Here is a 24,777-nt window from a genome sequence, read left to right on the forward strand (position 1 = left end):
CTTTCTCGTCCCAGGTGAATGTAACACATCTACGGTCTGAGAAGCCAGTTGTCCGCGCGTTGGGCTTCAACAATCTCGTCGACCATGGTGCATCACTCGGACGAAAATAGGATCAAACGACGGAAAGTCCGCAAAGGCACGCACAGCTGCTGGGACTGCAAACGAAGGAAAGTGAAATGTATTTTCGCTTCTCCGGGTGATCCTCTCTGTATCAACTGCCACGACCGAGGAAAGCAGTGCATCAGTCAAGAAATCCCCGAGGATTCAATCGTCGCAGCCAACAACAATAGCAGTCTGATCGATGGACAGCATCCGTTACAGGATAGGTTAGGCGACACATGTGATAGTACGGACCCAGATGTGTGGGATGTCGGTTGTGCGGCAGCAACGAGCAGTGCTGTCTCATCGGCACAGATATCAGATCTGCGTCGGAGACCACAAGTTCGCAATCACTTTCACCTCTACTGTGCGCCACACATACTGATTCAGTCCCAAAGCAGGCCTATCTCACAGACCGTGGAGATGGAGACCAACTCGTCCAGTCAATGATGTCGCCGCCAATCCCAAACCTACTGTCTGTTCAAGCTTCCACTTTGACCTCAAACAGACTCGCGAACATCACTCAAGGTCTACTTGGCGCACTTCCATCTCGAAGCGATGTTGAGATATTGCTACGAGAAGTATCTCAGTCGAACTACCGCTTCTCATGCTTGAGGCAGAATGAAACACCCCAGACTGAACTACTGTTATCAGCTCTCTCGGAACCCGACGTCCATCCTGTCCTCTTGGCAAGGCAAATGTTGCTGGTGGCTACGGCACTGCAACACATCCCACGAAAGCAAGTCATAGTCGACCTCACCGAGCATCACCATGTCGCCATGGAGAAACTTGCCGAGGCGGCAATCAGCTTGGTCACGACCAATGATACCCTGTTAGGTACGCTCGAAGGCCTCGAAAACATCATCCTGGAAGCGCTCTTCCATATTGATAGTGGCAACATTCGGAGGGCGTGGATAACCATACGGCGTGCCGTCATGACCGCACAGCTGCTGGGTTTGCATCAAGGCGGCCAGCATCGCTACAAGATTATCAACGATCAGATCGATCCTGACCCTGGGGCGATGTGGGCTTGCATTGTGCCCATAGAACGATTTCTGTCTCTATTACTAGGTCTACCCTCCAGTATTCCCCCTCCTTCTACGAGGACATCTACCAAACAGCAGACCCTCCCTACACTCGTCATGGACGTGGCCGCCAGCATTCTTGCACGAAACGAGATTAGGGATCCTCAGCTAGCGCTAGATATGACACGGCAGATTGATCGAGACCTCATCGAGATGACTGAACAACTCCCGTCTAGTTTTTGGCGGCCTTCGACTCTGGCCAGTCTCAAATCGGACTCCCAGGAGGCTTTGTGGGAAACCCGTCGAACTTGGGATCTGATGTGCTATTTCACGTTGTTGAATCAACTTCATTTGCCGCACATGCTTTACTCTTGCGATGCGTCACAAGTCATGTATTCCCGACTCGCCTGCGTCAACGCGAGCCGCGAGGTCTTGACTCGACAGATTGCGATGCGCTCCTACAGCTCAGTCTCATCTTGCTGCCGGATGGGCGACTTCATGGCACTCATTGCAGGCATGACGTTGATTCTAGCCCACTTTGCGAGCCACTCGGATAACGGAACGCACAATCTACTCGCACATCAACGAGCAGGCGACAGGGCTACTGTGGAGCGGGCTCTCGAATGTATGAAGTCCATGTCGGAGATCTTCGAGGATGTGCTTGCGGCGAAATGTGTGGCCCTGCTCAAGCATTTGTTGGCGGTCGAAGCCAGTTGTTATGCACGGGGAAAAATTCGTTCTCACCAGCAGCCATCTGAGAAGGATGGAGACCATGACAAAAGCAACGTTTTGGTCATCCAGATCCCGTATGTTGGCGCTGTTCGGATTGCCCGGGAAGGAATCACATCTCTGGCGCCGTCCAAGGGATCGCACCCTCGAGTGTTTCATGACGGTGTTACAATTGGGGGTCTTGGATCTCTCCACGTGTCTGAGCCTCGTCGACATTCAGATCAGCGGGACGGCGGCCAAAGGAGGTCTGACCAGGTCTCACAGCCAGCATCCGCCGGATCGACCGTCGACAAGCTATCTGGCGGACAGCAGATCCCAGACAACGCTGAACAAGCCACGTCAGAAGATGTCTTTATTCAACAGCAGAACGAAATATTTCCCGACGCTTCTGCGAGCTTGGATGACTGGGCCTTTCAAGGGTTCGATACTGTCTTCTTCGACATGTTGATGAGAGGGTCTGGGGACCAACCGCCGTTGAACAGTGCAGCCGCCGGAACATGGGACTTTGAGACGATCGCCTAAGGACTACATGATGCAATTTCACATGACAGGAGACTATCAAATTTTTACTCCAGACTGATGGCACTCGACAGATTAGAAACAACGTTGTATCAACAAGTGAAATGCTACGATGGTTTCCAGATCTGCACATCTTGATAAAGCCTCTCAATCTTCCCGGCAATCACCTCGTCGATGAACTCTGCATAACTTCTGTACTTGAAATCTGGGAAAAGCTCGTTCGCGTCGATGTATCCCAAATACCTGGCGTTTTCGGGCGTGTTGTCACCTCGAACATATTTGGTGACGGCATATTGTGCCGCGGCCAACAAGAACCGGTTGGTCTTTTCATCCGGGTTGCTTCCAAGTGCTGCTTTTGCCTGTTCCAGCGCTGCTTGAGCTTCGTCATTCGTCTTCTGTGAATCGGTCAGCCTCGAGCTCGGAAGCGGGAGAGGGATTTTTTTCTTTCTCCAACCGTAGAGAGCTGCAGCTTTTCGCCGGTCTTGTCCTCGATGATTTGGTGGATTTCATTCTGGCTCAAGACGTCCCCATACGCGATCACTCGATGGTTGAGCGTTCGCTCGTCCCTGACAATCTCAGCCGTGATTCTCCCTACATCTCTGACATCCGTCAGCATGTTTGGGGTCACTCCGCCGGCATAGACATCATTGATCGGTATGAAGATGGCGCTGTCGAACTTGCCGCTCGGCACCCGAGGCAGACTCGCTTGATACCAGAAGCCGACGTCAATGATGGTATATCCCAGCCGGTGTTGGAAGATGTAATCGTGAATTTCTTCCTTGACGTCTTTCACCGCCAAAATACCGCCACGGGCCGAGGGCGTCCCCCAGTTGCAGGGCAGAAACCGTTTGACGCCCGCTTGGACGGCGGCGTCGACCAGCGGGATTTGATCTTTCAGACCCACCGGCGACATGCAGGAGATGACGGTGTCGCAGTTCTCCAGCATCGCAACGACAGCCTTCAGGGGACCGTTCAGATCACCGATGGCAACCTTAACCCCCCGATCACGAAGCTGTCTAGTGCTGGGTTTCCCTTCCGACGAGGAGCGGATGAAGCAGGTAATGTCCTAAACAGCGTTTGAAAAATTTTCGGTGCATTAGACTCGAGACCACTTTCCAGGTGACTCCATGAGAATGCAAATATTCTCGAGTCAAAATGGACAGGCAACGGACGCCGGTACTTACGAAAGAGCCATGGTCGATCAAAGCATTCAAGACATGTCTACCTACTTCTCCTGTTGCACCGACAAGAAAGACATTTTGATTTGACATTGTTTACGGGGAAACTAACAACAGGAACATGTAGTTCAGTTCTGGGAGCGGGCCTGGCAATTTGAGCGCGACTATATACTACTCTGAGACCCATGATTAGTGCGACCAAGTATAGTGTACAGATACCGTTTTGTACGGACCTCTGTTTGTGGGGGGGGGGGGGGGGTCGGGGGACAACTTCCGGCTAGAGAAATGAGCTGCCTTGCCAGCTATGGTCCGATGGGATTGATCTGTAAGCTCCTCAACATGACGAAAGAAAAAAGGGTGTATATATCAAAGGACCAAATTACAGTCGGCGGTCGAAGCGGACGGGTATCCTCTTCGGCGGAGGGGCGTTCGGCCGGTCGAGGGAATCCGGAGATCTAAGATGTAATATGGGAAATGCTTCCGATTCACACTGGGCAACCGAGTTATGAGGGCTTGATCCTCTGATCAATCATGACCACATCCCAGAGAACCTTCCTTATGTGGCCTCCTCGGGGCCTCTGACGAACCCGCAATACCATGTTCCTTCGTTTCCTACTCAACAATACTGGGCCTTTCGCACGTGTCCACTGGATTGCTCTTCCCCCTCCCCTGATTCTCCTCCGAGTGGGTGATTTGAAAAAGCCGACAAAAAATGTCGACAGGGCCGGCATTGAAGGTTTTGCTTGGGCTAGCCAATGTATGTATGCCAGAACAGTGCAACGTATGAATGAGGAGCACCACCACTGAACAACCGATGATCAGGTCGGGGATGCACAGCGGGATCCCAACCGCCCGATACGACACGCCTGAACAGGTGAATGAATACCTGGGCACTGTCGAAGCAAGGCGAGCAATTCTTGATCGACACCAAAGTTGTCTCTTTCGTGCCTGGCAGCCACACCAGACACGAGACTCTGGAGAGTATAGATTCCTCCATCGACGCGTTGAAACAGCCACAGGTCAATGTCGAGGACATCCACGTTCCGGATCGCGCGACGCCCTTCGAAGAGACGGCCGAGGCCTTGGCCTGTCGAATTTCGCAGCCGACGAGGTGGAAAGATTCGTAAACATCTGTGATAAAAGGGGCTTCGTTAAGCCAAGTGTATCAGAGGGACAATACAACCCCATCGTCAGGAGTGGAGAGGAGGCGCTTTTGCCGAAACTGGCACAGGAGGGGGGAATCTGGGAGTAAATTACTTGTATATGTACCGGCCTGGCTGCCTGGGTAGGCTAACCACGTTTTTATATAGAGGCTAAGCCCGAAGTTAAGCTAGGTCACCTAATTCCTGCATAAAGCGGCAGGCCACGTGCAGATTCGCCGTTGAATACCATGCCATTCATGCAAAGTTCTTAAGAGATGTGCAGAAACCACAATGTCTATTGCGGTCAATGATACACTTGCCACACCAGAACCATCATTTCTTTTAGTCAACATGGTCTCCCACCATTGATCCATTGGCTTGCGTGGCGAGATGGTCGCCGTTCGCATGAGATCCATTGGCCTTGGCCCCATCGATATCCACAGGCATTGCTAGGGACTTCTGCGGCTTCATGCCCAGGAGATTTGTCGCATCGATCAGACGTGCATTGGGATTCAACTCCAGCCCGAATCCAGGCTTGTCCAATTCGCGTACGTCCAAGTAACCCTTTGTGGGGATCGGCTCATTCAGGAACAAATCGCCAAAGACAGGTAGAACGCTTTTTCCATCGGGGCTGTTGGCTAGATATTCTTGGAAAGGAGAATTGTGCTGACTGACGACGAAATGATACGAGTAGGGACCAGAGGCGTGTGGGACTACCGGGATGTCGTATGCCGCCGCCATTGAAGAAACCTTCAGAAGTTCCGTCAAGCCACCAAGCCACATCACGTCAGGCTGAATGATGTCGACATTGCGACCCTCGATAAGTTTGCGGAATCCATAGCGTGAATATTCATGTTCCTGGGAGCGAGTTAGTCCTGAAAATATGAGGCGCTTTTGGTCGAGGAAAATTTACTCCTGTCGTGAACTTGGTGTCTGGATGTGCCCGCTTCAATAGCTGGAAGCCATCAAAGTCATCTGGCGACAACACTTCCTCCCACCAATCTATTCTGATGTCCTGTCTCTTAGCCTCTGACACGAGCTCAATAGTGTAGGGTACATTCAACGACATCCAGCAGTCGACTCTCAGAGGAAAGTCAGGGCCGACGGCTTCCCTATGCTTCTTCAAGAACGCAATGTTCTTTTTGAGGCTATCTGGTTCGTCGGCGCTGTAGGGCAGAGGGACCTTGCTCGCCATGAAACCCATTTCTTGTGCAGCTGCGGGCTCAGGACCGGTACAATAAAAGTTCAATCTGTCTCTTGTGGCGCCACCGATCATTTTGTAGACTGGCTCGTTCCTAATCTTGCCCAGAAGATCCCACAAAGCAAGGTCAATCACAGAAATGACGGCCACTGGTAGACCCTTCCGCCCGTAGAATAGGGAACCCCGGTACATGAGTTCGTACAGATCGTTCACGTCCCGTGGATCTCGTCCGAGCAGAAATCGTTCAAAGTGTTGCTGGACAAGCCAACAGCCAGGCGGTCCACCAAAGCCCGTGGCAAAGCCTTTGGTGCCGTCGGTGGCTTCGATCTCGACACAGAAGGAACCGAGGACATTGATGCCAAAGGAGGTTCGGGAGCTTCTGTATCGATCCCATTTGGACATGGGCGTCGCAATTTTGTTGTCAATCAGCCAGTGTCCACCTTTGACATTGTGATAGTCGCCGCCAGAACCCACCCCCTCGATAACGAATGTCCGGACGGCTCTGATCGTAGGAAACATCTTAACCCCCGCCATGATAGGTCTCAAGCTGTTTGGGTTTATTTCTCGGGCTTGATTCGGGAATTTCAGTTATGGAGGAAGATGGTCCTGAGGAGATAGGAAGCCCTTGGAAGAGAGAACCACAGCGGCAAACAAATACGCCATGATTTGTCCTAGAGGGGTTGAAATGCACAAATAATACAACGAAATAGCACCACCAAATTTCACCCGATGAACTTGGGTTTCGCTGATCGGTACAGCTTCACCCGGGTTCGGAGCAATGATGGACTCGCCTGGTGATAGACAGGCATGCAGGGCGCGGAACGGCGATTTCCCTGGGAGCGAGGTACAGAGGATTCAAGGCACGAGATCGCGGATCTCTCAATGCATTGTCTCCATCATTAGCCGAGTGGTGCCGGAGGAGCAGCATCCGTGAGCATATCTAAAGAAAGAGATGGATGAAGGTGAGCAAGGGGCGCAGGCAGTTTCGGTGTAGCAGGCGTGGCGGGGTAAATTGGTGGTAGCTTTGGATTTGGTCTGTCAACGCACTCACAGGGAAATCTCACAGAAGATCTACGATATCCACGGATGTGTTTTTGTCTGACAGTCAATGCCAAGCTCTCGTGACCTCCTCCTGGTGGAGTGATGTAAGACTTGGCCCGCCGACCCAATGTTTTCGCTGACTTTGTTTCCCCAGCTTTTCTCTGTTTTGCTTCAACCTTTTTCTCCATTCTCGGCCTCTTCTCAACCGACAACTCGGCTTACGGGGCAATGCCACCAGTGCCAACACGCCTGACGGGCACACAGAAGGCCAACAGCAATTGCTAGCTGATGATCATGGACACGACGAAGCTCGAGCTTTATGACCATAATCCAGGAAGCAATGGCCACGTCCACGTGTCGGCCACCACTTTAGGCTCTCTGGGCCCGCTGAGGCCGTTGTCCAACACCCCGTCAGACTCTGAGTCGGGGGAAGACGACGATCGGGATGGCTCCAAAAAGCGCAAGAGGCCCATGAACGTCACGTACGTGCTGGCAATTTCCACTGTTGCTCCATCGTGTTCCCCTGTTCATCTTATCTTCATAATTATGCGCATCTTCACTAATGCCCGAGTTTGACAGCTGTGAAGCCTGCAAGGTCCGTATGAATAAGTTCCCGGTATCCTCTATCGAGTCAGACTGATTTTGTGGAGTAGCAGCGAAAAGTCAAATGCGACCGTGCTCAGCCTGCATGTGGGTGGTGTTCTCGGAATGATCATCCATGTGAATACAGAGAGCGGAAGAAGCCTGGCCTTCGAGCCGGTTATGGTAGGGAGCTAGAGGGAAGACTCGATCGCCTAGAGGCTTTGTTGAAAGAACAAGGTCGCCAATTGGCCGCCCATCTGGCAGAATCATGCACCATTGATGCTGGAGTCAACTCCGCCAGCAATAGACACAGTGTGCAAGGCTTAGGTTCCGACGTCGCTCGGCCGCGCGTTTCGTATGATACCCAAGCCATCGATGTCACTGGTGACCTTCAGCAACAGATTATCGACCCCAACTTGCATGCTCCCACCTCGCGACATGGTTCCCTACAGTATCAGCAAGGAGCTCCAGACCAGCAGATGGCGGCGCAGCAGAGCCATTACACTCCATCTGCTCAGTCCCATACCCTCACTTCGCCGCATTCCACCACAGGATTTCAAGGCACACACATGTACAATGAGTACTCGGCCATGCTTCCACCATATGACCTTCTTTATGCCTTGGTGGATCTCTATTTCAAACACATCAATATATGGCTGCCTTTGCTGGATAGAAAGACCACTCTAGACACTCTCTTTGGAGCTTCGACTCTCGACGAAGCCGACCGAGTGCTTCTGCATGCCATTGTTGCAACTACCCTACGTTTCTCGCAAGACCCTCGATTGACCCCCGAGGGCCGCCAACACTATCATGACACCTCCAAGCAGCGTGTTCAGTTGTTTGGCCTGGACAATTCAAACGTCCGAGCGCTGCAAGCACTCGTCATTCTGGCGCTGGATGTGACGGGTTCGACGAATGGTCCGCCAGCGTGGAATCTTCTTGCTTTGATCAGTAGAAGCATGGTGCAACTGGGGCTTGCGGTTGAATCGGGGTCTGCGCTTGCCTCGCCAATGTATCCTTCGATTGCAACCCTCAGGGCTTCTGTCCTCGCCGAGCCCAAGTCTTGGATCGAAGATGAAGAGCGGCGCAGGCTGTTCTGGGCAGTTTACCTGCTTGATCGCTACGCCACTATAGCCACGGCTTTCGAGTTCGCGCTGGACGAGAAAGAGGTTGACCGGCGCCTGCCTTGCAGAGATGATCTCTTTGCTGCAAACAAGCAGGTCGAGACAAGATGGTTTCGGCCACCGGAGCGCCCCAGATATGCGACAGGAATCGCCGACGCCCATGGACATTTCTCTTACCACTGCGAGCTCATGGCTATTCTTGGTCACATCCACCAGTTTCTGAAACGGCCCGTGGACATTGGCTCTTTGACTGACGTGGAACAGTGGCAAGGCTCGTACCGAGCCCTCGACAGCGACCTAAACGCGTGGCACTTCAGTCTGCCTGACGAATTCGCCAACATCACACGCCTTCTAAAATCCAACGTGCCTGCTAAAAATACCAATTGTGGCTGGATCATGCTGCATGCAGCATATTGTCTGACGGTCATTCGGTTGAACTCATCTGCGGCGTATCCCAGCCAGACTTCGCCAATCTTCTCTTCGTCCTACAGCGCTATGCAGCGGTGTTTATCCGCTGTTGAGAATTTGCGTCAGCTCTGTCGTTTCGTCAAGCTCAGTGGCCTGCTGGACCGTCTCGGGCCCCCATTTGCCTTTGCCATCTGGGTCGGGGCACGGGTCATGCTGGTGCACGGGTCGACCATGGATCACGAAGTGGATCCAGACATTGACTTCTTCGTGACGACGCTCGCCGAAATGGGGGAGAATTGGCTCGTTGCCAAACGATACAGCGAAATCCTGAGCCGGGTTCTAGGGGAATATCGACAGTCGCAGCGAGCCAGTGGAGTGACAGGGGAGAGGGTAACTCCGTCGACGGTGAAAATCCTGGCCGACATGCGCCGGTAAGGTGGTTCTGACACGTGATTGGATGCGTGCTAAGTTCATGGAAACAGGTGCGCCTACGATCTCGACTTTCTCATCTCCCGCCAGCCACATGCTGCGGCCGTCAAATCATACCACCCAACCCGAACAAACACCCCGGCCCCCAACGAGCTCGAGTATCTTGATGTCTTTGACCTTTTCAACTTTCCCCGGGTCCCCATGACTCAGGAAGGGGTGGAAAATGGAAACGCACAAGGCCTGGGCCAAGCTGCGCCCCCGGATCTGTCGGCCATGAATGCTGGGATGATCCCGAACTTTGCAGTCCCGAATCCAGAAGCTGATTGGCTCTTCCATACAAATTAATGCCACGAAATGGCGGAGAGGCAAGGTTTGCGCGTGCGGTGACGTGCCCTGATATCGCTTCGGTGTGGCGGGTGTAGCCGAACAAAGATCCCTCACGCGGAATTTCTCCAGTCGAGGATTTGTCAGTGAAGATATTTTAGCTTCCTCTCTCTTGGTCTCAAGAAGAGGATTTGAAACTTGATCCTAAGCCTCAAGACTTGCGGGAGGCAAAAGCGGAACAACAACCCCTCCGAGGGGCAGAGATGAGACAAAACTTTGTGTGTTGTAAACTGGAATAACAGCATTAGGGAAACTTGGTGATAGCGTCAGCAAGGACGGGGGTGGGGGAAGGGCAAAGAACACGACACTGCCCATAGTATTTTTGTACCCGTTTATTACGGTGAGGTTTTGAATCGAGTCAGCCTTACCCGATACCCGATTGGGCGACAAAGGTAGTCCTCGGAAGGGTATAGGTCGAGTCAGGGCCCTGCAGGGCTCACAAGGAAAAGCTAAGAACTCGTAATGATCAACAGAGGAAAGCATACCTCGTGGGATGTGAATGAGACGGGTGAGTCTAAGGCTGCGTGTGTAACTATTTAAGATGTGACTTGAGAGGTTCCCCGAAACTATCGTATTACGAACCGACCAACAAGATGGGAGGGCGGGGGTGTGAGAGCAGATATCATGAGTACGAGGTACAATACTTTGTCATATCTCTCAGCCCTAAGGAGGATTCTTGGTAGTAAAGGAAGAGGGTGAGATGAGGAGAGGGGAGGGGACGAGAAGGTCTGACATTGTGTTCCTCTGCTTTTGTGGTTCCGGGTCGCTTCTACTTGCCCTTGGGTACTAGGTACCTAGGTAGTGAGGCATACGAGATGTACAGTACCAAGTCAGGTACCGATTTTCGCGGCAGGTACAAGTGTGTACGAGTATGTCTTCGTATGTAACTAGCATATTAGCAGGTCCCTATTTAATTGCTTTAGCGCTCTCTAGCGGCTGTTTAGTGTGACCACTCAGGTTCAGTACCATCATACCACTGGGTGCCATCCGGCGCCACCAGCACTAGCCCAAAATGACGTAATTTCTAATATCCGGAATGCCGAGATAGTCAGGTGATTTCACGTGACTTGGTGCCTCACCTGTGCTTCACTTGGCCTCCCACCTCCCTCACTTTCTTCCGCCCAGTGTCATCCATCCCATCGCCCAACAGTCATCGCCTGTCTCTTAATCTTATCCTTTTTCTGTATCGCTCTGACTGAAGTTGCTGACCTGATTCACCACGATCTCTCCCACCGAATGTGGCGAAAAATGATACCCCCATGTCCCATGTCCCTCACTACCTGCGCACAAGTCATATCTTATCCCTCCCCAAGCCTGCGCAGGGCTACGCAGGTACCTTGGCTCGAAGTCTCCAGTCTTCCGCCCCCTGCCAATGCCCATCCACAAATGGTCTCCTTGCTCAGTTCACCGTTCCACTGACACACTTGACTCCCTCATCCATCGGGCTGGTCCCTAGTGCCCTTCTTCCGGGGTCATTCGAGTTTCTCTGGGCCCGGATGGGAACTTCAGGCTGCTAACAACCAGGCAGACCCTCATTCTTGGGTCGTGCCGTGAACCACCTCTCAGCACCGCCCACCCTACGCCCAAACCGTTCAAGCCTATTTCAGCCTCAGACCCATCCCAATCAGCAAGTCACTCCAGATGCTGCATCGAGAAAAAAAAAGCGCACCTTTTCGTGGGACCACTACGTTGACCTCGTTCATGACAGGGTAGGTGACGATGTGAGTCCCCGCTCTCTCGGCACGCGGATGGCTGCTGTTTCCTGCATCGAACAAACGTTCCATTATTTTGTGTTCGTGGTGATCGATCAACCACCACGTTTCGGACCCAAACTCCCTCGTCTCCCCGGTCCAAACATCGCAAACAACACCATTCCGCAGTGCTCAGCAGTTCCCACCCCATCTCTCCGGCTCAATGCCAACCCCTACGCCGCCGTTGCTGGGCCTAGTCCTTACAATCAGGCCGGATTCTTATTTGGTCGACACCTTGCATCTCGACGTTTCTATTGGTACCGGTTCTATTCTCAAAACGTGGCAGGCTGGGGGCGTGGTTGGTTCTTTGCTCTTTCCAACCCAGGCAATGTACTGTCTTGTTCGTTCCCCATTTCGACTACGCAGAATACTTCTCATCTTCAAAAGAATCTACGGCTTCTTGTCATTCATTGGGCCAATTTTGGCCCTCGACACATGACTCCATGCGTCGCTACTTCCCTAACCCCCCCGCCTAACTGCATCAGTCAACTGATTGGTTCCTTCCTAAGGCTACAGTTATGACTTCCATGATATAAGACTCTGGAAGCACCAGGTGCCTACATCACCTCACCTTTGTGTAATCAACTGTTTCCTGCACATATTTCAAACTTCTCTTTTTCTGACTCAAAGTGATTTTGCCCACGGCAGTTTTTCGTCCTTCCTGCAACTCTCTCCACTGTGCAAGTATTACTGAATCTATTTCCAAGACCAGGACAAGCATGTGCTATCAGATTGTCGAAAGATATGCAGTCTGCCGCTGTCTGTACCACAAGCATTCGGTTGATCCATGCCAGCGATATGGTCAGCGAGGTCATTCTACGACCGAGAAGACAGTTCTGGTTGGATTCGCCTGTCCAAACCATTCAGCGAAGAGGCGTTCGGACCAAGCATCGTCATCATCGCCATCTGACTCCAAGCCCTCGGGTGGTCGTCCATGGCACGATTCTGGGTACTCTAGCGGTGGCTATCCTTCAACATCTGGCCGCCGGTGATAATGTCGGGTTCTTCCACCCTGAATCCTACTTTCCCGAGACGACAGCAAAAGCTTTCCGAGCGTTCTCCTCTCTCGATGTACCGGACGAAACGGGGAACTCCTAGTCGGTCCGGCGGCAGATCCAATCTGCCGGGACGCCCACGTCATTCGATTATTCTATCGGTCGCAGGTCGACGCAGATGACCCACCGTTCGTTGCTTTGATTTACAACGGGCTCACTGCACGTCAATATGCGCGGGCACCCCAAGTATCTGACATCTCTGTGCTGAACTGGGACCGCAACTCTGAGCTTCATCAATACACTCAACCCCTCGGGATGCTTCGTGGCGAGAACTGCAGACGCCAAGGATGACAAATACTGAAGCACTCGGCACCAATGCTGGCGCATTCTCGACCTCCGGAAAAGCACGCACTCCTAGGTGGCTATTGGGAAATCAAAACTCTACACACTCGACGATCTTACGCCATGCCTATGGTCGACACACGTCACAGTCTACTCACTTCTGCTTTTGAATGGATGTAAGGTTCGGATCGGCGACCTGGTGTCGCAGGAACATCAAGTCCGGAGCGTATGAGCAATGGGGCGCAGGCGTCTCCTAGTAATGTACATCTCACCGGATGGAAAGGGAAACGGACGGCGCTATTTCCGGGTACTTTCCTGGAGATCTTTTGATCTGGTTATGGTGTTGGGGATCCCCTTATGCAGAGCATTAGGGAGTGTTACATGGGCGTAGCCACAATGATTCCTACGAGCATGAAGTCTACGACAGCGACTGCGGATAGGTATATTTTGGGATTGATTCATCTATATGATATATGTACTACTCCACAGCGGGTGCTGTGACCCGGAGGACCGGGGATAACTGGTTGGCATCACAGATGTCTGGAACATCGTTTTGGGCATGGGCTGCCCGGGACAAGCGAGAAATGGTCAGGCAACCAGAATCCATCACCGCCGTGTCATTTACTTTTAGATACTTCTTGTCTCAGTGCCAGTTGGAAGACAGGCAGCAGCAAGGCTTTCTCTGCCTGTGTTCCGGACCTTTGCGCCATCATGACACTCTGTCTGGGCTGGCAAATTTGGACTGGTTTTTTGCCCTATGAGGGATCTGATCTTCACACCGCAAAGGCGCCGAGGACGTGGGAACGACAGCACACCAAAAGTCCGCGTGGAATGGGCATTGATCACGTCGATTATTCCCGGAGGGGGCCGCGCAGGACTGCTCGTCCTCGTCACCATGATGTTTACTACATCTGCACTAGGTATGTTGGACGGCGCATGACGGATATTACGGCCGTCGTCGTCCAAGAAGTCCAAATCGACACTCGACATACATGCCCCGAGTCGGAGTAATTACATGCATGAGCAGCCCAGCCAATGTGACCGAAAGACCGTGCCACTTATCGTCTCTTGGAACCATTGCTAGGGCTTTCACGGCTATGACCGGTGCCCTAGTCCATGCAGTTCGCCGGATATTCTTACAATCTCGGACGGAGCTACATACGCACATACGACTGAAAAACTGGTACTACCCGAGACCAAGAGTAAGATCCCGAAGTCGACGATGGTGGCGGGCAAAAGTTGCGAGCAAAGTCCTCACAGCTTTTCCAAATCAGGATCAACCAGGTTGGGGGCGGAAAATAGTGCTCAGAAAAGCCACAGCTCCCCTCTATTCAGCCGCAATGGTCGAGCCTAGACAGGGATCCCTGATTTCCCACCCTCGCTAAAGGAAGCAGGATTCGGAGGTACCTTGCACCGTTGGACCCCTACGAGGTACATAGGTACGCATTCTCGGCATGGACGGAGTTCATTGCCTGGACATCCTGGACTACTGGAATGTTTCCAGACTAAACAGATCCCTCGGCTCTTGAGGGTTTCCGATCCTACCACCACGCTCGCACCCAACCCGTTCCAGGTAGTGGCTGTGGCTGAACATAATAGCCCTGCAATGAGCGAGATAGGATTTTGGCCGATCCGTGAGCGGTCCGTAGCATGGGGCACGTGCGCCGACATGCAGTTATCAGGGAAGATCGAGTCATGCGACTTTCGAGTCTGTCATTTCCCTGATCTGGGGTCGGCTACTGCTGCTTCTTCTGCTACAACTTGGAGGGCCTTTGGGGAAGTTTGTCATCTCTCTGCACAAGGGCACCAAGGGGTTACAACAAGCCCCAATCCTTCGACCTATTTTGCTCCATATTTGACGGTAGGATGCCTCACGTCTATGAGGATGCCAGGACCGCTCTTCCGAGGGGACAAGGTACTCCGCCTTCTCTCCCTCTGACGTTGGCTCGTCAGACCTCACTACTTCAACGAGTCTGTTAGTAACAGTTCCGCCAGCCCCTCAAGGCTGTTCTTGAGCGAGGTCGTGGGTGCCAACATCCAATGAACGAGAAGATGTAAAGCTTTTAGCCCAGACGGATATCGAGGCTACCCGTGGCCTGCCATCACTGCTGACGAATGGACTGACTGGTCATGTTCGTGATGATGGACAACCTCTCAACGACTTTCGGCACTTATTGTTGAGGTATTGTTTGCCGTCGGCGATTTGTGGAGGACGTGCACCGAAATGCAAGTTCGCCATCAGAGAGTTTGATAGCTCAAGTTTCGGCAAGACATATCTGCGAGGTACCAGGAGTTGATCGATCATGCGAGGTGCTGTGGCGAACCACGGGGAGAACTTTGGGCCGCCGGAAGTGATCAAACCTTCTCAAATCTTTTCGGAGGAGTTGCTTCTCACCACTGCCTCTGCGCACGACACTGTCGGGATCTGTCCCAGGTTGGTGAAACCCTTTGCTGTTGATATGACCAATTTTCTCCCTGATCTGTTGGTGTCTGGGCTTCCCTGGCTGGCTTTTCTCGGCGACCTTGGCTGACTGGAGATTCGCTATCGACTTCTTGCATGAGCATCCAGCAAATACGCCGGTGAATATGGGCCTCCACAATCCTATGGCAGGCCGTGGCTATTCATCAGAGCTGAAAGCTCTTTTGGGTTGGTCACCTCACAAGTTGAGGGCGTGTGCTGTGACTGTTAAGCGACAGGAAGGAAGGACAGAGCCATGGCATTGGAGCAGGCATCTTCATCACAACAAGCTTTGGGTGTCGCTGTGCTGAATGAAGACAACAGGAGTCCAATAAGCACGTGCAGATGTCTTGACAGTACTTGACAGTACGAACTGGCCGCTGTGGACTCTCAGGCAAACCAGAAGGAAGAGGGGCAGAGAGTGGGACAGGCACAACAAGACGATCGACAAATACGAGCTCGGTATCGCCGGTGGGATGTTCACCCGAAGGAGGGGCCCAAGATATTCACCAATTCCCTCGTCTCTGATTCAAAGAAAGCAACAGACTCTGGCTCTGTTCCTTGCGCGACGAAGGCAAGACCCTGGCCAAATGCTCGAAGAAAAGAACGCGAGACAACAGAGACCACAGGTAAACAACACAGGCTCGTGATTGATCGAGTCCATCTATATGTGACTTTATATCAATACATACGGACACTTACTCACCCACACAAGTTCTGCAAGTGATTGTGATCGGAGCATGGACATATCATCTGCTGCATGACACTCTACTCTGATTGAGTCTTGCAAGGTCTTCACAGGCTGAAGGAAATCCTGTTGCTCGGGAAAACTCAGACACAACAACACCTTGGCAAGCTCATACACGTCTAGGCAATCTTACACCAAACCACATCATACCACATATCCTGGAGTGACAATGACACTCCCGCCCCTCCTTGTCGGCCAAGTCTGCGCAGTCACTGGAGGATTAACAGGGATCGGACGAGCAATCACCATCCTCTTCCTGTCGCACGGCGCTAAAGTGGCCATCAACTATCTGCCCTCCCACAACAAGGATGAAGAGAAGCTCCTCACATCGTTGCGCACCGAAGCATTTGACGCTATCAAGTCCCGCTTGCAACCTTCCTCATCATCGCCCATGGCTGTGCACGACCTCCATGATGTGCCCCTGCTGACGGTCTCGGGAGACATTGCGCTTCCAGAGACGGGTCAGGAGCTCGTCTCGCAGACGGTGTCTCGTTTCGGGCGGCTTGACACATTCGTTTCCAACGCAGGCATCTGCCGGTTCGAGGAGTTTCTTGAGATCTCGCCGCAGAGCTACCGGCGGCATCTCGACACGAACCTGTCAGGCGCCTTCTATGCCGTCCAAGCCGCCGCGCAGCAGATGGTCCGCCAACAGAACCCTCAGGGCGGAAGCATCATCGGCATCTCGTCCATCTCAGCACTTGTCGGTGGCGCCCAGCAGTGCCACTACACGCCCACCAAAGCCGGCATCTTGAGTCTCATGCAGTCCACCGCCACCGCGCTGGGCAAGTACAACATCCGCTGCAACGCTCTGCTGCCTGGCACGATTCGCACGCAGCTGAATGACGAGGACTTGAAGGATGGGAGCGACAAAAAGGCCTATATGGAGGGACGCATTCCCCTCGGTCGACTGGGGAAACCCGACGATCTGGCCGGGCCCGCGCTCTTCCTCGCCCAGCCTGAGTTGAGCGGCTACGTTACTGGAGCAGCCCTTTTGGTGGATGGAGGAGCGTTTGTGAATTTTCAGTGATGTAACTGGACATGCATGTATGTACATGTATGTGCGGAGGCCAAATATTACACGGAATATTCGAAGAAAAGGATTGCGAATTACAGGCCGCGGTCATTTCGTGCAACGGGAACAGTCAATTCTGTACGCTTTGATGGCAGTGCCAGACCAGATCTTTGCTCGTTCCTCAGCCGTCAAGTTCTGCGAGGCAAGAATCGCTTCCACTAGGTCGTGCCAGTGGCTCCATGATTTGACAACGCCGGGACCGCCGAGATTACATACTGGCCAGTCGGAGCCGAACATGATCCTGGACGGTCCAAAGGCTTTGAAGACGACGTCAACCCAGGGGCTCGTCCGCTCAACAAGAGCTGTGACAGGTGTCGGACTGGTGTCGTTCTGTTCCGGCAGTTCAGAGAAAAACCCCGAGAGTTTCATATAGGTCGACGGATGTCGGGCCATGTGTTCAATGCAGTCTTTCCATCTTGTGAAGTCCGCGTGGCTGTTCGCGAGGGATTCCTGGGCAGACAGCCGTAGGTTAGGCTTGCAGAAATGGTTGATGATGATTACTAGGCCGTTTCCGTTCTCGTAGACTCGCTCCATCATCGTACATGCTTCCTGGAGTTGGTGCAACCCACCAGATCGAGCGTCCACTCCCAGATCGAATGTGAGATCGTGGTCTCCTAGCCATTGTAACCCTTCAATGAACTTGTCCTGCAGCATCGTTCCAGCGGGCTTATCCTGGACGAGATAGCGGAACCCCTTGACGAGAGACCACTCTTTTCCCGCACGCTCTTGGACTTGTCGGTTGTAATTCGCGAGACCCGCCTGGCCGGCTGGCACTGGTGCCCACGGCACGATTCCCAAAACCAACGCGGCGTCTTCAGGCCGGTGACCCTCGCCTGCTCGCGGGCTGCCTCGGGCGATTCTGACCAAAAAGTCAACTTCCTCGAGAGCATGCTGCCATGCATTGTCTTGCAGCCCCGATCTGCGATCTGTCTCGAGGAAGATGAAACCTCGCAAATTGGTAGATTGATCCCGTGTGGCGGCGCGGTACTGGTCAAGGGAGTTTTGTCTGTTCAGTGGATGGTCTGCCGCGAGGTCACCGGTCCAGTTCAGTGACGGGATATGGGACGCCGCGTAGAGGTGGATGTGGGAGTCTACGATATCTTTGGTTGCCGTGCCGCTGCTGTGCTCAGATGCCATCTTGTCCTTCGTGAAATAATCACCCAAAGGACAATATGGGGAACAAGGTTTATGTCCTTCTCTTCTGGCTAGTTTACCTACACCGCAGTAAAGCGTTGAGAGGGGGAGACTCTGGCAAACATAGGGGACATATAGCCTAATAACAACAGACAGCTTCTCCCTAACCCGCCGAGGTCACAATGAGTAACTCCCCTGACCCCCTGTTAGATGGCTCGACAGAGGTTACCATCGTGGAACTTCGGTGTTTCGGGCCAATGTTGGTAGAGAGGCACAGAGGTTCCCTGTCACAGCCAACCGCATGAACGGTTTGTTGTCACACTGTGCTGTATATGATCTCATCGTGAGAGGCTCTGGATCTTCTGTGGACGCATGTAGTAAGATTCAACAACGCAGGGCTTTGGTGAGAGGAGGAGTAGTTCAATCTGATCTTGTGTCTGCGGAACCCAGGCGGCCCAGGCACAGGGAAAGTCGGCGGTATTTGCCGTCACCAACTGCGTCAAATAATATTCATCGTGTCATTTGAAACGCACCGAGGATGCAAATGACGACGAGGTCCACGAGGTCAACGAAGGTCTTCAGACTTCGCGGGTGGTCTGACTATCTGCCGTTGGATAGACTTTACCATTGCCCTTATTTGCCTTGTTTCTATGTGTCTGGATGAGTATATAACTCATGAGTGAGACCGTTTGCCATTGAGGAGAGGGATTTTGATCTCTCTCAAAAAAAAGCAAATGGCTTCCCATATCCAGTTCATCACGAGACCAAAGTCACCTTGAAAGCCAGCAATCTCACTTACTCAGAAATCATATCATGACGACCCTATCTTCCCCGAGAAGAATGGATCATCCGCAGAATCATTCCTTCCCGACCCCTCCTACCTCCGCAGCCTCTCCTGCGCCGAGCACCGCCTCGCTGGGGAACCGGACGTCTTCTCTCCCAACCCCGCGTTCGCACCGTCTGCAGCCGGGGTCGCAGAAGGAGATCGCCCTCATAAACTACTTGGACGACCGCATCTTGAAGATCACACGGCGATATGCCAAAAAATTCAGCCACGAGGGGCTCGAGAGAGACGACACGCCGGGCTACACGACCTACGACGAGTTTGTGGCCGACGTCGATCCTCTGGTGGACGTTGTCTGGGTAAGCGGCACCCCGACCATCCAGATCCCCTACCTGCTGTCTCTCGCGGGATTGGCGTGCAACTATCTCGAGGCCTTTCCCTTCTCGACCTCGGTGTTTTCTCTCACGAGCAAGATTGATCAGGGGTTTGCGACCCTGCTGCAACCCCCGGAGAATAACACGGGCTCGGCCACCATACCCTACCAGGTCTCCATGACGGAAAAAGTACGCATCAAGTCGCTCATCGAGGAGACCCGTGTTGCCGCCGTGAATGCCGCGTCGGGCAGTGGTCACGACGCTCGGATTCACGATCTCTCGGAGACGGAGACGGAAGACGATGACAAGGACGCAGAGGAAGACGATGAGCAACCGCAGAACATGTCTATATCGCTCGGGTTGTCCCGGATATACAAAAGGACGTTGGAGATTCTGGGTGATTCGCTGGTCGCAGATGTCGTGCCTCAGACCCAGGGCAATGATTGAGAGACAAAGAGACATGTTGTTGACTTGACGGACACTATCCAGAGAGCTAGGATGGCCTCAGAAGCGAGTGCCCAGATCTACGGGTCGATATGCGAGACTACGCCGTTCGGCACAGCAAAAGCATCTGTCTGTACAGGAGCTCGCAGCACCCCGTATCAGTCCTTGGGACCGGCACTTTCCAACGGTTCATGCGAGACTGATAGAGAGGGGCTACATTCTGGACGGCAGCATATCACACTCCTTGCTTCCCCCAACTTCTGGTCACCTCATCTCGACCAATGCAAGGGCATCAATGGGTCTGTTGGGTGCAGCTTTGTGTGGGCTCCAATGCTTGCAACAAGGCAGCCAATCAGACGCGGCCACGCTTGGCCTCTGATGCTCACCGACATTAGCCACGCAGCACCAGCACGCACCAGGTACCAGGAACAGGAAACTTTATTGAATGGTCTGATTTTCAATTGATGCCCGAGGAAGTTCTTGGGTCACACAAATCAGATTCACAGCAATGTCACGGACCATGCATGTTAAACTTTGCAGAAGTAGAGAGCTTGACTGGCAGAGCTCTCTCTGTCTTTGCTTCTGCTTCTTAACCTCAAGATCGAGCTTCTCCCTTGCTCTTCTGCACGTCGCAGCACTCTGAAAACATTCAAAATGCAACTGTTCATATTGCTTCTGTTCGTCCAAACGGCATTCAGTTTCGCTGTCACGCCACTACCTCGACAAACCGAAGAACTACTGGTGCCGACGACGACAACATCTACCGAATCTGTTACATCAATGGTCCCGACGACATTTTGGACCGCTACTTCAACTATCACTCCGACCAGATCCCAGGTACAACTATCAGCTCTGATAACGATTGCGCCGTTATCGGCCAACCCTCTCGAAAAGCGACAATGTTGTTGGAATGACCAAGGGTTTCGGGTGGATTGTGCTCAGTGGACAGGATATTACTACACCTGGGGACCACCCGGCGACCCTTATCAAGGAGGACCTCCAGGTTGTGGACAGTCTGGCGATGGTGGAAGCGGTGGGAGCCCGGGAACCGTGGTTGTTTATCAGAATGGGGGAAACCCAATGGACCTGGCCAGTTGGTCCGCAGTCCTGGGAACACTTTGTCTCGTGCTTCTACTATTCATATGAAGCCCTTGATTCTGCGCAAAGTGCGGCTGACAAGGTTGGAGGAGAATCTCATGCCCCTATCTGTGGCAGAGTGACAACATGGCTTCGCTCAGGCATACAAGGTACAGCTCAATAACACAACTGTTCAACAGTCAGATCGACCTCTTTCACAAACATCGTGACATCTGCGGCAACAAATCTGAGATCAGTATCATGGGCCAACACCCATGACCTAAAGACCGGTTTGTTCATCACCGGCCATCGGCACATACACTGCCTATTTGTTGGTACTGCATAGAGACTAGCCATGAAGGATGTCCTTTTTCTGAGCCCTCTCTGCCTTGTGGTATCTTTCTTTTTGTTGGTATCGGATCATAATCAGGAAAGACTGACCACGACAGCATACAGCAGTCTCCAGTGGAAGCTCATCGTATAAATACACACGTCGTTTGTATAGAATCGTGCTCATGAAACGTCAGCCGGGCATCTTCCACCACAGCTGCAACGCCAACCTTTTGCGCTCGAGATTGTACGCTCCCAACCAATTCAAGCCACTTAAGTATTTATTCCTGGGAAATTGCTCGGATCGGGTTGGTGTCGAAATACTGCGAGGCTGTACTCCAAAGTCGTCCTTTGGGGACTGCCTCTGCCTCTGCTGCTCTCCAGCTGCCAATCTTGTGCATTTGAGCTGGACGGTCGGGATCAGAAGGCACCTCGGGTCGTTTCCGTGACGCCCTGGACAGCGAACGAACCATGGGCCAGATCAGACCCTCACACGTTGGAATTGGGTCCATCGGGGGTGGTACTTGCTTCAGCCTTGACCGCTTCAAGGGTTTTGACGGCGACAGACCAGAACGCTGTCTCTTCCGCTTCTTTTGTGGCTCCGGTTCGGTCAACCGTCGCCTTTGGAGGGGATGAATTACCCTCGGTTTTGTCTGCAGCTAACGGAGTCCACGGGTTTTTGGCTGGTGATAAGACTGAGACTGAGACCGCCGGTGTCGTTCTCACGTTGTACCCGATCCCTTCGGCTTCAAGCTCGGAGCCTTTGGTGACAGTCACAGGGGAACCGTGGGGAGATACTACAAGTTCCGCCTTTGTCATCCACGGATCAGACACTTTGAGCTCGACTGGCTCTACGACCATTGCACCTCTTCCCTCGAGCGCCATTTCAATCGCGACATCCGCAGCTGCCGCCGATTCATTTGCCTCTCAAACGACAACCACTACGCTCACAACCGGGGCTAGGACCACATTGTACGTGACGACGGTTACTACGGTTCTCCACCCGACTGCTACCCCAGCGAATTCTACGAGGCTGGTGTGGACAAACAGTGTTCCCCGACCGAGCAGGACGTGGCCAACATGGACGAATTCCACAATGTCATGGTGTATCTCGCACATCCGTCCTCCAAGTAGTCAGTCTCCAACGATTTCGAGAGCGACCTCAGCAGAATCTCCGCCTGCGGTGAAGACAGTGATGGTCTACGAGACACTTTCTATGCCGACTAATTTGCCGGCGGCGACGATTACCGTGACGGAACCATTCACATCGACCGAGACAGTGCAGAATAACAGCTCGACCTTCAACGCAAGCTTGGTGTCGTCGACGAATCCTGGCGTCCCAACAAGCGCGCTCTCCGGGGCTGCCCGCAGGTATACTCAATCGACTTTGTATTCTTCCGTCATGGACACTACGACAAGTTCAAACGTGGATCTATCCATCTCTCCTCAGCTGCCCCCTGGATAGGAAGGGATGGGATGGGATAGGACGGTATTTTTTCAATCTGCCATTCTGCCATTCGCCCATTCTGAATTTTGCAATGGCTCAATCGCTCGATCTCAATGTGAACACGCATACACATATGTATGCACCTAGCTGTACTTGTACTTGTACTTGTACTTGTACTTTTAAAACTCACACCATTCCTGGTGGTACATTGCAGCCAGCTACCTCTTCATAAGCACGACCTATGAGGTACAGATATGAAGTATGTCCTGTTTGGAGTCAAAGCAATATGAATGAATCGTTCCCGTCCTTACTGGTCTGTGACAGCTATTGTCCAAGAAAGCCCCCCAGAGAGACATGCCCGGCCCGGCCAGCTTTGGGTTTGGACGAACATGACTTATACAGAATTTCCCAGCGCTCCCAGAATTTCAATCTTTCTTCTGGTCCTCGTCGTTGGGCTGGAAATTCAGCTGGTTCCCGTTGTAAAACTGCTGGTTCCTCTTTCCTGCGGCATCTGCGGCGCGCTGGTCAGCGAGTGTGCGAATCCGGACGTTATTCCCCGCCGCAGAACCAGCACCAGCACCAGCACCAGGAGGCTGATCTGCGTTCCCACGTCCGCTGCCCGTAGGCGTCGTCTGTTCCGCATCGCCCGATCCATACCCAAGCAGTGACCGTACACCACCAAAGACCATCCCTGCCGTTCCACTGACGAGGTTGTACCCTCCACTCACAACACCCCCGAGTAGCCCGCCTCCCAGAGCCAAGCCGCCGGACGCGTACGAGTCAACATACCCTTGCACCGGGACCATGACGAAGGTGCAGCTCCCCGTGATACCCAGGTCGGAGAGTTCAGTGTCTTCTTCCCCCGCTTCGATTGTGCGGTTCGGAAGGGGTGTCAGGATGAGTTTGAGATTATATGGCACGCCACTTGTCCTGGCGGGTGAAGCGGTCGAGCTGGCCGAGTCAATCCAGGGACGGATCTCTTTTGTGATGGTTGCGCTTGAAGGGAATGTATTGCGCAAGGTCGAACCGTCGAATGTGCGGACTTGAACCCTCACATCCCCTCGAGCGTTTGATATTGACGTCTTTGATTTAGCATGCGAAGAGGCAGTTGAAGAACCTAGGGCCTCTGGCGATTGACCTTGCTTCCTCATTTCATCCAACATCCGCCTCTCCTCCCGGTCTGCTTTAATCTGTGCTTTGATCCTTTCACGTTCCTCGCGTTGTTTTTGTTCGCGCTCTCGTTGCATTTTGATGTAATCTGCCCTTTGCGCTTTTTGTTTGTCACTCTCCGCACTGGAGCCTGACGATGGTAGGGCTTGGGCTGAGACTGGAGAGGGATCCGTAGGTATGGCGTGTCCTCGAGGCACTGATGAGGAGAGAGGTGACGGAATCGGACGGTGCTGTGTAGGGTAAACCTGTTCTCCCGCAGGTACAGGCACTGACGGCGTTACCGGTGGACTTGTCTGTGTAGGGTGATGTGATTCAGTAGAGGTACTGCGTTGTGCCGGACCAGAGCCCTCCTGCACACTGTTCAGGTCCCCAGACGTGGGCTCTGTTTGATGGGCGTCGCTAGATTCGTCTTGTGGTTTGGATTGATGTGTCCTATGACGGTTCAGCCGGGGCAACAGTCTGTCTGCGATATCATAGATGCATACCGGGGGTCCTGGAAGGACGATGTTCCTCCATCTTGTCCAAATGCAGAGGCGAGGCGAGTCTTTAACTGCTCGGTCGACACCTCTGCGGACTGAAGGTTTTCTTGTACTCGCGCATCCCTACCCTTGTCAACATACGGGCTGCAGTCTCTCGGCCGTCTCCTACTTTATCACAATGATTGCGGGCGTGCTGTGGATCGGGCAGATCGAATTCAGAAAGCCCGCTTCTTCAGAGCCCTCGTTGAGTAATACTGCCACAGTTTGTGAGGAAACGGCTGGCGATATCTACTCTAGAGCGTTTATGATTT

At 52.9% G+C, this 24,777-nt stretch overlaps 10 protein-coding genes across 10 annotated transcripts; 6 read left to right on the forward strand and 4 right to left on the reverse strand.

Annotated features, from left to right (window-relative positions):
* Positions 1–84: 84 nt before the first annotated feature.
* On the forward strand, positions 85–2,375 carry Z517_04807 (uncharacterized protein; the record flags this gene model as incomplete). Its single annotated transcript, XM_013430135.1, has 2 exons — positions 85–441; positions 501–2,375. The coding sequence occupies 2 exons, from the start codon at positions 85–87 to the stop codon at positions 2,373–2,375; spliced, it is 2,232 nt and encodes a 743-aa protein (XP_013285589.1).
* Positions 2,376–2,479: 104 nt separating this feature from the next.
* On the reverse strand, positions 2,480–3,643 carry Z517_04808 (uncharacterized protein; the record flags this gene model as incomplete). The annotated part of the gene is made up of 3 exons (XM_013430136.1): positions 2,480–2,767; positions 2,827–3,438; positions 3,557–3,643. 3 exons carry the CDS (start codon positions 3,641–3,643, stop codon positions 2,480–2,482), a joined length of 987 nt encoding a protein of 328 aa, XP_013285590.1.
* Positions 3,644–5,034: 1,391 nt separating this feature from the next.
* On the reverse strand, positions 5,035–6,427 carry Z517_04809 (uncharacterized protein; the record flags this gene model as incomplete). The annotated part of the gene is made up of 2 exons (XM_013430137.1): positions 5,035–5,550; positions 5,606–6,427. 2 exons carry the CDS (start codon positions 6,425–6,427, stop codon positions 5,035–5,037), a joined length of 1,338 nt encoding a protein of 445 aa, XP_013285591.1.
* An 801-nt stretch (positions 6,428–7,228) lies between these two features.
* Positions 7,229–9,822, forward strand: Z517_04810 (uncharacterized protein; the record flags this gene model as incomplete). Its single annotated transcript, XM_013430138.1, has 4 exons — positions 7,229–7,416; positions 7,514–7,529; positions 7,588–9,479; positions 9,531–9,822. 4 exons carry the CDS (start codon positions 7,229–7,231, stop codon positions 9,820–9,822), a joined length of 2,388 nt encoding a protein of 795 aa, XP_013285592.1.
* Positions 9,823–12,356: 2,534 nt separating this feature from the next.
* On the forward strand, positions 12,357–12,710 carry Z517_04811 (uncharacterized protein; the record flags this gene model as incomplete). The annotated part of the gene is made up of 1 exon (XM_013430139.1): positions 12,357–12,710. One exon carries the CDS (start codon positions 12,357–12,359, stop codon positions 12,708–12,710), a length of 354 nt encoding a protein of 117 aa, XP_013285593.1.
* A 3,614-nt stretch (positions 12,711–16,324) lies between these two features.
* Z517_04812 (uncharacterized protein) lies at positions 16,325–17,182 on the forward strand (the record flags this gene model as incomplete). Its single annotated transcript, XM_013430140.1, has 1 exon — positions 16,325–17,182. The coding sequence occupies one exon, from the start codon at positions 16,325–16,327 to the stop codon at positions 17,180–17,182; it is 858 nt and encodes a 285-aa protein (XP_013285594.1).
* Positions 17,183–17,275: 93 nt separating this feature from the next.
* On the reverse strand, positions 17,276–18,364 carry Z517_04813 (uncharacterized protein; the record flags this gene model as incomplete). Its single annotated transcript, XM_013430141.1, has 1 exon — positions 17,276–18,364. One exon carries the CDS (start codon positions 18,362–18,364, stop codon positions 17,276–17,278), a length of 1,089 nt encoding a protein of 362 aa, XP_013285595.1.
* An 837-nt stretch (positions 18,365–19,201) lies between these two features.
* Z517_04814 (uncharacterized protein) lies at positions 19,202–19,966 on the forward strand (the record flags this gene model as incomplete). Its single annotated transcript, XM_013430142.1, has 1 exon — positions 19,202–19,966. One exon carries the CDS (start codon positions 19,202–19,204, stop codon positions 19,964–19,966), a length of 765 nt encoding a protein of 254 aa, XP_013285596.1.
* Positions 19,967–21,841: 1,875 nt separating this feature from the next.
* Positions 21,842–22,504, forward strand: Z517_04815 (uncharacterized protein; the record flags this gene model as incomplete). The annotated part of the gene is made up of 3 exons (XM_013430143.1): positions 21,842–21,890; positions 21,937–22,342; positions 22,390–22,504. 3 exons carry the CDS (start codon positions 21,842–21,844, stop codon positions 22,502–22,504), a joined length of 570 nt encoding a protein of 189 aa, XP_013285597.1.
* Positions 22,505–23,242: 738 nt separating this feature from the next.
* Z517_04816 (uncharacterized protein) lies at positions 23,243–24,503 on the reverse strand (the record flags this gene model as incomplete). The annotated part of the gene is made up of 2 exons (XM_013430144.1): positions 23,243–24,450; positions 24,473–24,503. 2 exons carry the CDS (start codon positions 24,501–24,503, stop codon positions 23,243–23,245), a joined length of 1,239 nt encoding a protein of 412 aa, XP_013285598.1.
* Between the last annotated feature and the right edge of the window lie 274 nt (positions 24,504–24,777).

The sequence above is a fragment of the Fonsecaea pedrosoi genome (assembly GCF_000835455.1).
Source record: "Fonsecaea pedrosoi CBS 271.37 unplaced genomic scaffold supercont1.3, whole genome shotgun sequence".
Taxonomy (NCBI): Eukaryota; Fungi; Ascomycota; class Eurotiomycetes; order Chaetothyriales; family Herpotrichiellaceae; genus Fonsecaea; species Fonsecaea pedrosoi.